General features: G+C 31.7%; 1 protein-coding gene across 2 annotated transcripts in view; it reads right to left on the bottom strand.

Annotated features, from left to right (window-relative positions):
* Window positions 1-14677, bottom strand: part of LOC118194692 (G protein-coupled receptor-associated protein LMBRD2) — a 128548-nt gene that overhangs the window by 71391 nt on the left and 42480 nt on the right. For both annotated transcript variants that reach the window (XM_035365864.2, XM_035365865.2), the window contains exon 7: window positions 6993-7067. In XM_035365864.2, coding sequence (XP_035221755.1) covers window positions 6993-7067 — 75 coding nt within the window. The remainder of the gene's footprint in view (window positions 1-6992; window positions 7068-14677) is intronic.

Here is a 14677-nt window from a genome sequence, read left to right as displayed (position 1 = left end):
TCTCGTTAACTTAAAATTCTCCAGCTGCAGCCTTATTTCTATCGCTTTTCTCACTGTTGAAACTTCAAAATCAGCTATATAATATTTTCTTCAAGTAGAAGCCATACTTATAATAATATTTTTAAAAATTCAACAAGCATGAGCGATAAAGAAAGTAATGAAACAAGTAAGCAATCACAAAGCAGGAAAACACATGGAAGAATGAACAAAGAACTTGGACAAATTTAAGTTTCTGTGGCTATTAAAAAGTGATGGTCATCGGAAAAACACAGAGAAAACTAGATTTCTATAGAATATGCATTATGGTGTCTTTACACCAAGCTGTTGTTAGACAATTTCACGAGAGTTAGAACTTGTACTGCCTTCCCGCAACCCAAAGGCTAAAATATCGCAATGAATTTTACATTAACTATTTTGATTGTGCCTAACTCACGATCTAAACTAGAGAAGTTCTAAAGCCAGAGCAAAAATAAAATTTCTTCAGAAACACTGCAGACCTAAATTTTCAACTTTTGAACATGTAGAAGCTTATCTACCAGAAATTATGGTATAATGCTTTCATTAGACATCATATTTTCCCAGAACTACACTGTCTTCAGCTTACTAGGAATTAAAATAAATTTCTTCGTAACAAAGAGACGTACTTCCTTATCATAGCATCCCCCAAGATTGAATCACTAACCGGACGAGATATTTTGTGAGCTCATGAAGATAAATAATTAACAATAACACAATATACAATAATAACAATAATATTCACATGTTGTTTCTTAACAATATTTTTAATACTCATTATGAAAAGGCCATATTTCAAAAACAGTTCTCAACAATTCAAGGAAAACATAATTTTTTCCTGTGTACTTTCTGCACATAAATTCCAAATATGATTCAAGGTGATATTGAACATGCCTTTTTTTTATTACGTCACTTGACTAAACCCCCACATTTTGGGTGTAAACATCCATTCTTGGATCTAAAACATTTTACTTACGACGCACAGTAAAGTGACTGTAACCATCTTCTTCAATTTGCTTTGTTTTATATCCCTTCCAGCAGTCTGAATAGATCACTGATCCATCTCGTACATGTTGAATAATTTTCTCTTTAAATGTACTAGCATCTTTGTTCGAGATCTGAACGACAACACACTCACTATCTTTCCGGCATATTCCTCCAAAAAACCACTGCTGTGGGAATGCATTTTCTTCATGTAATTGTTCCAATCAACTGCAGCATTTTTAAATGTATTAAGTTGCTTCTCACATCATTTTATGGATGTCATCACTCTTGCCCAAGAATACATAAATCTAGTAGAAGTGATGAATGATATTTTTAAACCACAGAGACAATTTCCAAATCGGAGGCCTTTCTCTCTTTTACAGCTTTTAACATTGCATCCCCAAATAGTTTTGGCATCAGCATATAGTTTCATGTTGTGGTCATTTTTATATACTTCCCTGTCAGGTCAAAGACCTCTTTCTTGAAAAAGTGATATAGCAGCCACCTCTTTATTTGGTAAGTTAAAGATTGTTAATTATATATTCACAAACAAGCAAGAAACATTTTAAAAAACATAATGCAAATTTGAAATGCTTAACAAAAATGTGTGTGTGATTAACGGCAAAGCCTCGAGGGCTATCTGCCTAAGAGGAGGGATGTCTTCGTGGAGGACTTTCTAAGGGAAACTGGCTCGTATACACGTTACACATGGGGAAAACCACGAAAACGCCCATGCAGCCAGCCCGTTCGCAGGATTCGAACCTCGGACTGAACTACCAGTGTTCAGCGACTTTACCGCTCGGCCGCTGGTGGGCCTTGCTTAACAAAAATGAAAAACAACATAACAACATATGGTGACAGCAAAAATGTAACATGTAGCGAGGTGTATGAATATGTTGCGAGATTTTGGCAAGATATCTCAGTTAATTAACGATTTAATCTTGGAGGTTGCTATAATAAAGAAGCACCCAAAGAGATTTATAAATGTCTCTGTCTATTGCCATTTGGGCTGAATGGTTACAAAAAAACACTGCTTCGATTAATTTCATCAATAAGTGGCTGCCCCTACATGATGCCTTGTTACCTGCAGGGTCCACTTGCAGTTTTAAAGGTTCATCCATTCATTAGCTCTTAATAACTACAGTACAAAGTCTGTAATCCGGATGTCCGTTATACGAAATGATCTATAAGGCGGACCTCAAAGCCACAAACTTTTCTTTTGGTATGCTTTACGCATGGGCGTTTAATGATACGCATGCGGGTTTAATATTTATGCATCCACAAAAAACGAAGCAACTTACATTGAAAGAAATGTTTAATAAAGTAAACAAATAAATATTAAGCTTCTTTTTTGTAAATTTTGATACCCTTTAGATCATAATTGCTCTTTATTTCATAAATTACAATTTCATATTTTTAATTGTATAATTTCTGCATGCCATCTTACCAGATTTAAATTAATGATCTATGAATGACACATTTAAAATTTATTCCATATTCAATTCGAAATAAACACATGCAAAAAACAAAAAATTAGAACTTTTTATAGCAATGGCAAACTGCTATAAAAAGAGTGCAAAACATGCCAAATGTTTTTGGAGCCATACAAATTGAGTTTAAAACTTTTAGACTAAACAAAACTTAAGCTGCTATAAAAGTTTTTTATAGCAGATTTAAATTGATGATCTATGAATGACACATTTAAAATTTATTCCATATTCAATTCGAAATAAACACATGCAAAAAACAAAAAATTAGAAGCACAATGGCAAACTGCTATAAAAAGAGTGCAAAACATGTCAAATGTTTTTGGAGCCATACAAATTGAGTTTAAAACTTTTAGACTAAACAAAGCTTTAGTTAATAACTAAAAGTTTTTTTATAGCAACAAAATCATAAACAAGCAAAAATGCTTACAAGTCTAATAATGATTTCAGTTTAAGTCGACCAGGCCCAAAAAACAAGTAAAACAGAAGTAATTCAACATATGATGATTAGAACTAAAATTATAGAAATAAAAATAAGAAATAAAAAAAAGAGCTAGATCTAAAAGTGTAACATTAACACAATAAAAGTTTTGAAACACAAAATATATATCCGTTTTGTTTTGTAGCTAAATACTGTTGCCAAGCCAATAAGGTGCAAAGTAAAGGATTTAATTAAGCTATGAATTTTAAACAGATTTAATAATAAAAATAATTACAGAAACCTGCCACTGCTGTAATAAATGTGATGTAACAAAAATGAATTTGAATGACAAAGGAAAAAATCATCGAATTATCTGAATAGTCCAAAAAGATGTTTAATATTAACCACCATAAATTCAAATCAAAATGAAGAATAAATTTGCTTCAGTTCAACAAATGGTACAAGTTGTAATGTTTAATACCAAAATAATTAAATCTCTGAAATTCAGCATTCAAGAAAGTTGTAGAGCATTGTATAAAAAATTTCTGAAAAAGTTAATAATTATTCTTATAAAGAATGTATAAATTTGAAGAAGCTAAAAAAATTGTAAGGCAGATGCACAATCATAAGAGAATCGAAAGACCCATAGCACAGAATATCCAATTAAAATTGCAACATTTTGGGACAAACTTAGAATATCCTAAGTACGTCAATTCTCAAATGTCCTGAGGACAACATAAATTAACATCCTGAGTATGTCTCACTTAAAACACTGTCCTGGAATATGTGAGGGCCTCCCCTAGGCTTTGTCAATTTCACATCCTGAAGATGTTCGATACTGCATTTTCTGGAGGACTTCCATGGTCACACATTCTGAGGATAATCATAAAAGTGAAGCAGAAACCTGTGTTAAGCATAGATTTTTAGCTTAGAAACTCTAAAGGACTATTCCCACTGGTGTTTATCTGAGCTAACAGAGTCAGTTCCATGTGTCGACTAGCTCCGCTGTGCCTGCAATTCAGATTTTTCAAATTGCTACCCTATGGGAAAAAAACTGGTTTTGGAGATGGGTCGGCTATGTCATTTGTGTTTGTTAGCTCAAATGAACTCCAAAGGGAACGGCCCTTAATGATTTTGAAGGCAAACAAAGTCCCTCTTCATCAGGAGAACTCACCCTTGAAATCAATAGAGCTTCTATGCTAAAAATCTATGCTTAACACAGGTTGTTTTTTCACTTTTATGATTTTTTTTTTTATGTGTGTTTCTTTTTGTGATATTTGTTCTCAATTCTACCAGTTTGGGCTTTTCAAATTTGTACATTCTTTGATTTTTATACGTATTTTGCTAAGACTTATTTGTAAATATTGTCCAATGAAAAGCAATTATATCCAGGTTAATATTCGTATTTCATTATTAATCTTAATTTCTGTTTTTTTCTGACATTTTTTAAAACTTATTTAGATTGGGAAAGATATTTTCCATTTATTTAGACCGAGATTTAGAAAGGATTTAAACTGGATTTAAATTGCAAAAGATTATTTTCCATTTATTTAGATCAAGATCAGAATTATTTAGATTTATTTAGAGTGAGAATGATATTTTCAATGGCTTAGCTATTTCTAGAACATTTACTAAATTCTAAATCCTGATGACATTCCATTTACTACCGATGGGATCCAGATAGGATGTCATGAGGATGTACTGGGATGTGACATTAAGCACTTGGAAGAATATGTTTAGCAGGTTAGGGAAAATGTCCTGAGGATGTTTTCGATCTATGTGATAAAGGGAAATTTAGCAAAAATGTTATAAGTAATAGGCAACCTAAATGAAAATACAAACAGAAAAAGAATTAAAAAAAATGCCAAATGTTACAGAAAACAGAACTCATTCAAGTGGGCTTTCACGAGACTTGGAAGCTGAAGTAGGACCATTTTTTTTAATAAAACAGATAGATAATTATTAAACATTCTATTCTAAATTAAAACTAATGTAAGAATTCTGATAAGAATTTTATTAAATATGAAAATAAAATGTGTCTATAAATTAACACTATTCTTATGAAAACTAACTATTTAACTGTTATCAATAAGCTGTTCATTAAGCAATATAATTTACAAAGATTATTTTGACCTATAAATTTAGAATCTCAACAATATTACTTTATTTGATAAAAGAACACTATTCAATTTCAATACAATTAAACTAACTAACTGGAAATCTAATGCATCCAGAGAAATAACTGCTAACACTACTATTAATGAAACAAAAATATTTGTAATAGCAGCAATGATTTTACAAAAGAGTTTAGGTTATTTATTAAAATATTAAAAGATAAAAAAATTCCATATAATGTCATCAAAAAACAGCTAGCAAACTACATTTGTCAATCTAAAAATAATTTTTACCACCAAACTGATGTTCTTCATGAAGACTGTACGTACACCATTAGGGCAATCAATATACAAGGTGCCACACTTTTTTGTTAAATTCCTCTTTTGTGTTCTTTACGATTGATCACATTTTCCTAAAATTCTTTAGCTTCTTCAAATTTATAGATTCTTCACAGAAACAATTTTTTTCTTTTTCAAATATTTTTTACACAATTCATTGCAGCTTTCTAGAACTCGGAATTAAAAAAAATTAATTATTTTGGTAATAAATGTTACAACTAAGTAGTGCTTAATTGAATTAAGTACTACAACTTGTTCCATTCACTGAAATGAAATGAACTCATTCTTCATTTTAAACTGAATTTATGACAGTAGGTATTGAACTAATTTTTGAATTGTAATCAGGTAATTCGAAGATTTTTTTTCTCTTCAATTTTATAAAATAATTAATTTTTGCTAACTATATTTAATATTTCACAGAAGGTTTCTTTAAATTATCTTTATTATTAATCAGTTTAAGATTTGTAATTTATCTAAATCCACTACTTTTCACATTATAGGCTTGGCAACAGTATTTTGATATCAAACAAAATGAATATATATCTTTTTGTTTCAAAACTTTTGTTACACTAATGTTACACTTTTAAAAACTAGCTATTCTTTTTATTTATTATTTTTACTTTTATTTTTTTAGTCTACGCTGTCATATGTTGGATTACTTTTATTTTGCATGTTTTTCAGACTTGGTCCACTTAAATTAAAATTATAATTATTAGATTTTTAAATATTTTTGCTTGTTTATGATTTTGTTGCTATGACTTTTCATTAAAAAAAATTTAACTTGACCTGCATGGGTTCAAAATTTACATATATTTATAATTTTTTATGTTTTAGATTATTTATATTTGCATGTTTTGTTTTGTGGACTTGGTGTGCTTTAAACAATACTTTAAAAATTTGCTTGTTATTGATGTGAAAATTTTGTAATTTTTTACACTGCGTTCTTTGGCCGGTAGGGGTTAAACTGGTGATGATACAGATTACTTTAATAGTTTTTCTGAGATTATTTTAAATTTTAAACTTTACTGTTTGTCCTTGTTGGTTCAGAAACAGTCTGATTCAATTACTTCTTTCATTGCACCAAACCCTTAATGCCAATGCATTGAAAGATACAAAGTTCTTTATTCACTTTTGGTTTTGACAACCCCCCCCCTTTTTCTTGCAAGTTGAGAGAGTGCTTTTTTTTTTTTTTTTTTTTTTTTTTTTCATATATTCATTCTGATTTGAATACGGGATGAATTTTAAATGTATTATGCATATAAATTTATTTTTCATAATTACCACCTATTGTTCCTGCTTTCAGCATGCAAATGGATTAGGTTTTAATGTGCTTTTTATTTTGTTTTTATTCTTTTATATATATATAAGGATTTCCACATGTTTCATCTTCAAATAGCTCAGCAATAGTGAGCCAACAAAAAAATTGTTAAGTACAGCATGTATGTGAGTTATATAGCAATGTTTTGACATCCAAAATTCCTATCCTTTGAATATCCTACTTTAGCTTAGAAGGTACACATAAATTCTAAATAAAAGCGAATATTTCATTTACTTTAGCCTAATATACACTGTGGGAGAGACAAAGAGGCAAAAGCAAAAAATGAAATCCTAAAATTAAGATCAATTACTTACCTTATCTAGTATTAAATCTATATAATTTCTTGTTGGATGGCTCACAGATGTTGTATCAGATATTTGCATAATTTCCTAACAAGAAAAATTTCATTTTTGAAGTTTACTATGCTTTGAAGGGGGGAAAAAAGTTACATATTACATTATGTAAGCACAAGCATATGGAAAACATTCAAATATTCTTCCAATAAATACTGCATCTATTTATGTTCTCATAAGGCCCTTATTTTCAAAATTATTAGTTGCACACATACACTCTCAATTACAGAAATATTTTAAACGAGCCAAATATTCATATTTTGGCATTTTTTAATTGAAGAAACAAATTTTGTAAGAATTTTAAAACTTCACTTTTTATAAGTTCAGCTGTTTACTATAGTTATATTTAGCAAACTTTTACACTGATACCTTAAATATAGTAAAATATGAAACAAAATCACTAATAAACATACAAATTCATAAATTTTAATTAAACACATCCCTGCTTCAATGATATGCTTTGCACCCTTTTCCATCACTCTGAAGCATGTCATGTCACACTTTCCCTACAATTTCTCTGCACTGCAAAATCTTTAGGTCTGCTGCTCAGGATTAAAACAGATTTTCTGGTTTATAAACATGACAGCAGTTAGTACTCATTACGTTTTCCTCACCTACTGCTGCTTCGGTAAATTATGCATATTTAAAAATTTTGATGACCAGATTGCCCCCATTATGTTCTGTTACTCAATATGATGTTTGAAGAGTGTAATTGTCAAACAATAAAGATATATTGTGCTTATATAAGTACTTTATGGTTCATCTAAGTGCTCATGACAACTATTATGTATGACATTTGCACTGTGCATCACATCTATTACCACTTTGATCACGACTAAAGTGTAACGTACAATAACTGAAAACCACTAAACTACATCTCATATATACTACCCGACATTGAAAATGCAACACAAAGAGGGAGTGACCGAAAACTTATATGAATTTCACAGTAGACACACATCACTGAGTTATGCAAATGATGTGAAATGAACAGCTCTCCAATGCACAAAGAGGGAGATATAAAGGAAGAAACTAGCAGAATGTTCAGTTTTTCATGCCGTTATTACTGCTAGGGAAATCATCACACAAAATGTGTTCTTGTCTCAGAGGATGCATGTAATAGCAGAGAATTCCAGACTGTCTTCAATGGAGGAAGTTCCAGCAGACAGATGATTTTACGAGGGGCATGATCGGACTGAGAAGGGCAGGTTGGTCCATACAGCAAATCTCAGCTGACACACACCTGGATGCATCCATAGAGCACCAGATGTGGTAATGGAGGGTTGGAACAAGGAAATGTGGAAAGTCAAAGGGTGCATAGATCACAGTGCACCCACAGTGGCATCACCATGCATAGATCGACGCATCTGCTGACAAGTGGCGATGCATCCGCAAGCCATTCCACAGCATGCTCAAGACAAGAACCATTCGCCATCGATTGGTGGCTAGTGGCCTGCCCTCCTGGCATCTGTTAAGAAGACTATCATTGACCACACATCATAAACGCCAACATCTGCAATGATGCAAGGCATGAGCAATGTGGACAATGAAATGGCTCAGGGTCATGTTTTCAGATGAGTCACGCTTCTCTTTCTCCAATTATAGTCTCCGCGTATAAGTGTGGCGTGAACGTACAGACAAGTCTAATCTGCAGCCATTGTGGAACACCCCACCACGCGACGATGCGGCATCATGGTTTGGAGCGCAATTGCGTATGATTTCAGGTTACCTCTAGTTCATATTCAGGGCACTATGATGGCCCAATGATACATGGATGATGTGCTTCAGCCAGTGACACTCCCCTTCAGGGAATGCATAGTGCCCTTTATCAGCAGGAGAATGCCCGACCACATACAGCACGCATCAACCAACGTGCTCTGCAAGCTGTTCAGCTGCTTCCCTGGCCAGCATTCTCTTCTGATCTTTCACCAATCGCACACATTTCGGATGTGATTGGACGTCATTTGCAGAGCCTCCCACTGCCGGATTCAGCAGACAAACTGTGGCAATTGGTTGACAGAAAGTCATTCCTCAGGACAACATCCGTAGTCTCATTAACTCTGTACTTAGATGTGTTGCTTTATGTATCGCTTTGCCGAGTTTCATCACTTACTGGACATGCCTTCATGGTGTTGCATTTTCAATGTTGGGTAGTGTAATATATATATATATATATATATATATATATATATATATATATGGGGGTTCATGAGTTAAAATTCTAAACAACAAAAATTCTTCGAGATACTAAATTTCAAATTTCGGGACCTTTGAGCCCTAAACTAAATTTTAATTGCGACTGCATTTATATAAACTGCTTTTTAAAGATATTTTAAATCAGCTCACATAACATTTTTATTTCTGATACATAAAACAGATACTAACGCAGCAGCTGTATAATATCTGTGATATAACTAAAACTATATAAATATATGAACTATGGTCACTCATCAGCATTTATCCGCTTCCCTTACAAATTTTTTTGAAAAAATTGCAAAAAATCATCCCATTTTTTTTTTTATTATTTTATTATTAAATACAAGAAAACAAAACGAAACAAAATATATAGGTTTTAAGTTGAATTTTTTAATTTTTTATGAGTGTAAAAGCATTGAGTTTTAATATTAGTTTACTATCCAGAGTTATCTCAGGCAAATAAAAAAAAAAAATAAATATTTAGTGTATGATAGTTTTTGAAACAAGAGACAACACAAAGTGATATCTGACATTCTATACACTGGTATCTGGTCTCCTTTCTTACTGGCTTACCTCTGGAATCTATCTTACGGGAGCACAGAGGCACTGTCTCATTGGATTTGATTTTTTTCCAGTAGCAGGAATAACATCTGGAAAATGCCTTGAGGTTATAATCACTATCTGAAAAATCATCGCTTTCGCTATCTTGCATCATTGCCATTATTTTACTTTTTTCAACGCAACTATCATTCTTTATACGTTACTAATCCACAAACCAATGTATACTAGACGACAGGGAAAACACATGACCAGTCCCACCAAAAGTACCGTGAAACCAACAAAATTTGGCAAACTGCCAATAAAAGCCGAATATTTCCTTTCATTTCCTCCAGGCCGAGTAAAACCATGATAAAACAAATCATACTGACAAATTGTGCTTCGCCCAAGTTTTCTCGGGATAATAATTAATTGCAATATATACAAACACACGATAATCAGGCAAGCAGTTAAAAATTAATATTTATATTTTTTTTATTTTCATTTTAGAAAAATAAGCAATGATATATTTGCAATTTAACAATTATAGGATATTTAACAGCAATGCTTTGCTAAAGAACTTGCCCTCTTTCATTCCACTGAATTTCTTAAACAGTTTTTTTAACTCACTTTAAAAACCTTTCTCCTTTTAGACTATTTAACACGGGAGAAGTCGCACAGGGCACAGAGTCACCCCATGCGTCAAAAATCAACAATCCTGACCGGAAATATTTCATGATAATGAATCATCCTTCTAGTATCCTCCTGTCTGACACTCCTCTTGGAATGTGTATTGTTATTTTTGCTTATTTTTCTTTTCTGCGAGAGAAGCAATCATTTCTTGGAATCAATGAGGGAATGGGGTGACTCAGTCACCCCGTGCGACCGTTACTGCTTCGAAATTTTTCATTAGCAGCAGTTTAGCTTCGTGCTCTCGAGTGTTTCCATTGTTGGTCTGTTCGATTATTTGATAAATAATGGCTTACAAATGTAAATTTACCGAATATGAAAAAGAGATGGAACGTTTGAGAACTCTATTAGATGAAGTTGTGTCTTCTGAAGAAGAAATTGATCAAGATAGTGAAAATGAATCTGATGAAGAAATATACAGTTCTCACGATAGCAAAAGTGAATTTGAGCAGAATGATGAAGACGACAGAAATCCTGATTTAGTAAAAAGTATTTTTATTAACAAAAATAACACAGTTTGGCAGAAAGGAAAACCAAATAAAAATTGAAAACGTCTTCTCAAAATATAATAACTCATTTACCAGGATTAAAAGGAACAGCACGCGATATAACGGAGCCTCTAGAAAGTTGGGAATTGTTTTTCAATGCTAAAATGATACGATTAATTGTAGAGTGTACAAATAATTATATTGAAAAAATATCAGTAAATTACACCAGAGATCGAGATGCCAAAACGACAAATAATGTGGAAATTAGAGCACTTTTCATGCTTTTATATCTGTGTGGCTTGCATAAATTGTCACATCACAAGCAAGATTTGTGGGCTACTGATGGATCACGCATTGAAATTTTTCAGAACGCAATGTCATATAAAAGATTTAATTTTCTTCTCAGGTCTTTATGGTTAGACAATGTTACCAATCGTGAAGCTTGCAAAAAATTGGACAAACTGGTGGCTGTGAGAGTATTTTTTGCCGATTTCAACGAAAATTGCCAAAAGATATACATTATTGGTGAATATGTTACTATCGACGAAAAATTAGAGAAATTTCGAGGCCGGTGTTCCTTTCGTCAATATATACCTAGCAAACCAGCGAAATATGGAATAAAAATATTTGCTTTAGTAGATTCAAGAACATTTTACAGCTATAACATGGAGATTTATGCAGGACAACACCGGAAGGTCCCTTTAGAATTGAAAATTCACCATTTGAAATTACAAAACTCCTGTGCACCCCTTTGTTTGGATCAGGCAGAAACGTAACAATGGATAATTGGTATACGAGTTATCCTCTAGCTAAAGAATGTTTGTCAAATAGGCTAACTATTGTAGGAAGCCTGAACAGAAAAAAGGCTGAAATTCCCAATGAGTTCGTCCAAACAAAAGCTAGGAAAGTTCATTCTTCTATATTTGGGTTCCAAAAGAATGTGACACTAGTATCGTATATGCCTAAAAAATCAAAATGTGTAGTTTTGTTATCTACAATGCATCGCGATGATGCTATTAATGAACCAAGAAACCAGAAATAATTCAATTTTATAATGCAACAAAAGGTGGTGTAGACAAAGTTGATGAAATGTCATCATTATATTCGATAGCTCGAAAAATCAACAGATGGCCGATGGTTGTTTTTTATTATGTGTTGAACGTCGCTGCAATAAATGCCCGAGTTGCATTATTGTCAACAAAGACCCCTCCCTTACAATATTGAAATAGGAGGAAATTCCTAAAAAATTTGGCTATATCTCTTATACAGCCCCACATAGAGATAAGAAAAAATATGCCAATACTTTCTAAAGTGCTACGTGAAAGCATCAATAATGCAACTTCTCGTGGATCAGAAGAACGCCCATCAGAGAAACCAAAACTCGACAAAGGCTGATGTGCTATGTGTCCAAGGTCCAAAGACAATAAAATTACAATTTCTTGCAAAATATATGGTAATTTTTCATGTAAAATTCATTCTTCCTATGTTTGCCAGAAGTGTATGTCAGTTTCTGATCCCTGATTAGGTATGTAATTATTTTGAATGGAATTTTTTCTTAAATATTGAAATAAGTTAAGTATAGTTTCTCAATGGAATATTGCAATTATTGTTTATAATCAAATGGTTTTTTATAACATTTATAACACATTTTCCTAATGAAACTGATTGGGGTGACCCAGTCACCCTGCACGATCTCCAACGTCAGTGTTGGGTCCGCACCTTCTGCCAGGTTAAAGGCACAATTAAGTAAATTTTAAACATTCTATTATCATTATGTATGGATTTTTTGGCTACAGAGTACAAATAGGTATGATGCCAAAAAAATACTCCATAACTTGACCATTATCTAACAAACTGCACATTATAATGAATACTAAGTTGATCAAATGGATTATACCCTCATGCCACATGTGGAATCAACAATTACGGCACAGCAGTTTGATTCTTAAGTTCAGTTTTAAAAATGCTAATTTTTTTCATTAATAATGTGAATTAATTCATCACATATTGTCGATGATAAATAACTTACAATTCCTTTCCTTTTTGGGTCATATTTTTCTACAGGAGATGCTAAATAAGTTCAGTTAGAAACTCCAATGCTAAATAAGTTTCTATTATTACCATTTCTTAACAGAAAATATTTATTACTGTCACAAAATGAAAACGGATATTTTTCTAAAAATTTGATAATTGTGATCACTTTTTGAAACAACGTTCTCCAGTATTTTCCCAAATAATGAGTTTTAATGCTTTTATCAATGAGATTTTGCATAGACTTATTAAGTATGAAGGTTGTTACAGAGTTCTTGCAGTCAACTGAGCATTTATGATGTTCAAGTTTCACTTTTACCAATCACTGCAGACTAAAACATGTCTAAATAGAAATAAGAGTTTATATATATATATATATATATATATAATTGAAATTGAAAAGCTAATAAGTATTGTGCTGTAAGACCTATTTGGTCTTAAAAATTTTTGCACATTATGCTGCAAAAATTATGAAATAATAAGAAGAAATATTGCAGTGAGCTCGCCAAAAAGTTACCAGGAGCTGTGGCTCCAAGAAATAGTTCAACGCAGTATTTTTTTTAAATAATAACATTTAAGGGTGAAAAAATAGCCTACACGCGAAATATTGTAGTATATATATAACGCTAAATTAATTTACTCTTATTACTGTACAGCTACCATTCTCTTTGAATTTTTCATAGTTTGCTGTTTTATAAAAAATATATTCTCATAAAAAGAACATTTTCCCTTCTAGCTTCTGTGTCAGTTACTTTAACTGAATTTACTAAACATATGTTTAATTGCACTTTGCTTTTAATTATGAATTGCACAATGGAAGCAAAATGTATTACCACACAGATGTATCATAAGTTTGGAGATTTTTGATGCATTGTGATTGTCTTCACTTTTGTTTCTGTCATATGCTGATCATGATTTTCTCCAACTTTTTATTCTTCCTGAAAAAATTATGTTGATTTCTCTCACACAAGGCATTAACAATTCTTTTTTTTTTTTTTTTAATTCATGATCATTTCTGTTTTCTCCTCCTACTTTCACTTCTTAATACACATAAATGCAGTTCTTAAAACTTTTTTCTCTTAATTCATACCAATGTCTGCATTTGGTTTTGCAAGAATTAAACATTGCATTAAATTATATTAAGCGTTTTTTTCCCCCCCTGCTTTACTTTTTTTTTTTTTAATCTTGACTTAGGTTGATAGTTCATATTTGGTATTTTGTCAAACTCTTATATGATATTTATTGTGTTTATGCTCATTAAGTTCTACTTCATAAAATAAATGAAAAAATTTTTAGTTGTTATATTAGCTAGTTGCAAATGAACAAACAGTGAACACATATGCACAGTATGCATTTTGGAGTTATTGCATATACACTATACAATCAAACAGTGTGTAACACAAAATCCAATTTTATTATTGTGTCAATTTTTATCATGATACATTATTCTGTACAATACAAAGACCAAGATACAGAATCACTAGAACTTCAGTGATTCAAGATTTTGGAAATTTCCAGACTTAGGGCTTAAATCCAGTAAGATGACATGTAGAAATTATAAAATTAAAAATATAAAACAGTTGTTTAAGAAATAATGAAGGATTTATAATTTTATGAGAATCAAAATTTGCGAATAAATAAATAAAAATTAAAAAAAAAAAAATAATAATAATTCTTTAAAGTTTTTTTTGGGGGGGGCAAGTT

Source organism: Stegodyphus dumicola, chromosome X1 (genome assembly GCF_044657685.1).
Source record: "Stegodyphus dumicola isolate Sdum_Otavi_A_Nest chromosome X1, ASM4465768v1".
NCBI classification, from domain to species: domain Eukaryota; kingdom Metazoa; phylum Arthropoda; class Arachnida; order Araneae; family Eresidae; genus Stegodyphus; species Stegodyphus dumicola.
The sequence above is the reverse complement of the archived record's forward strand: the minus strand, read 5'-3'. Positions and strand labels throughout refer to the sequence as shown.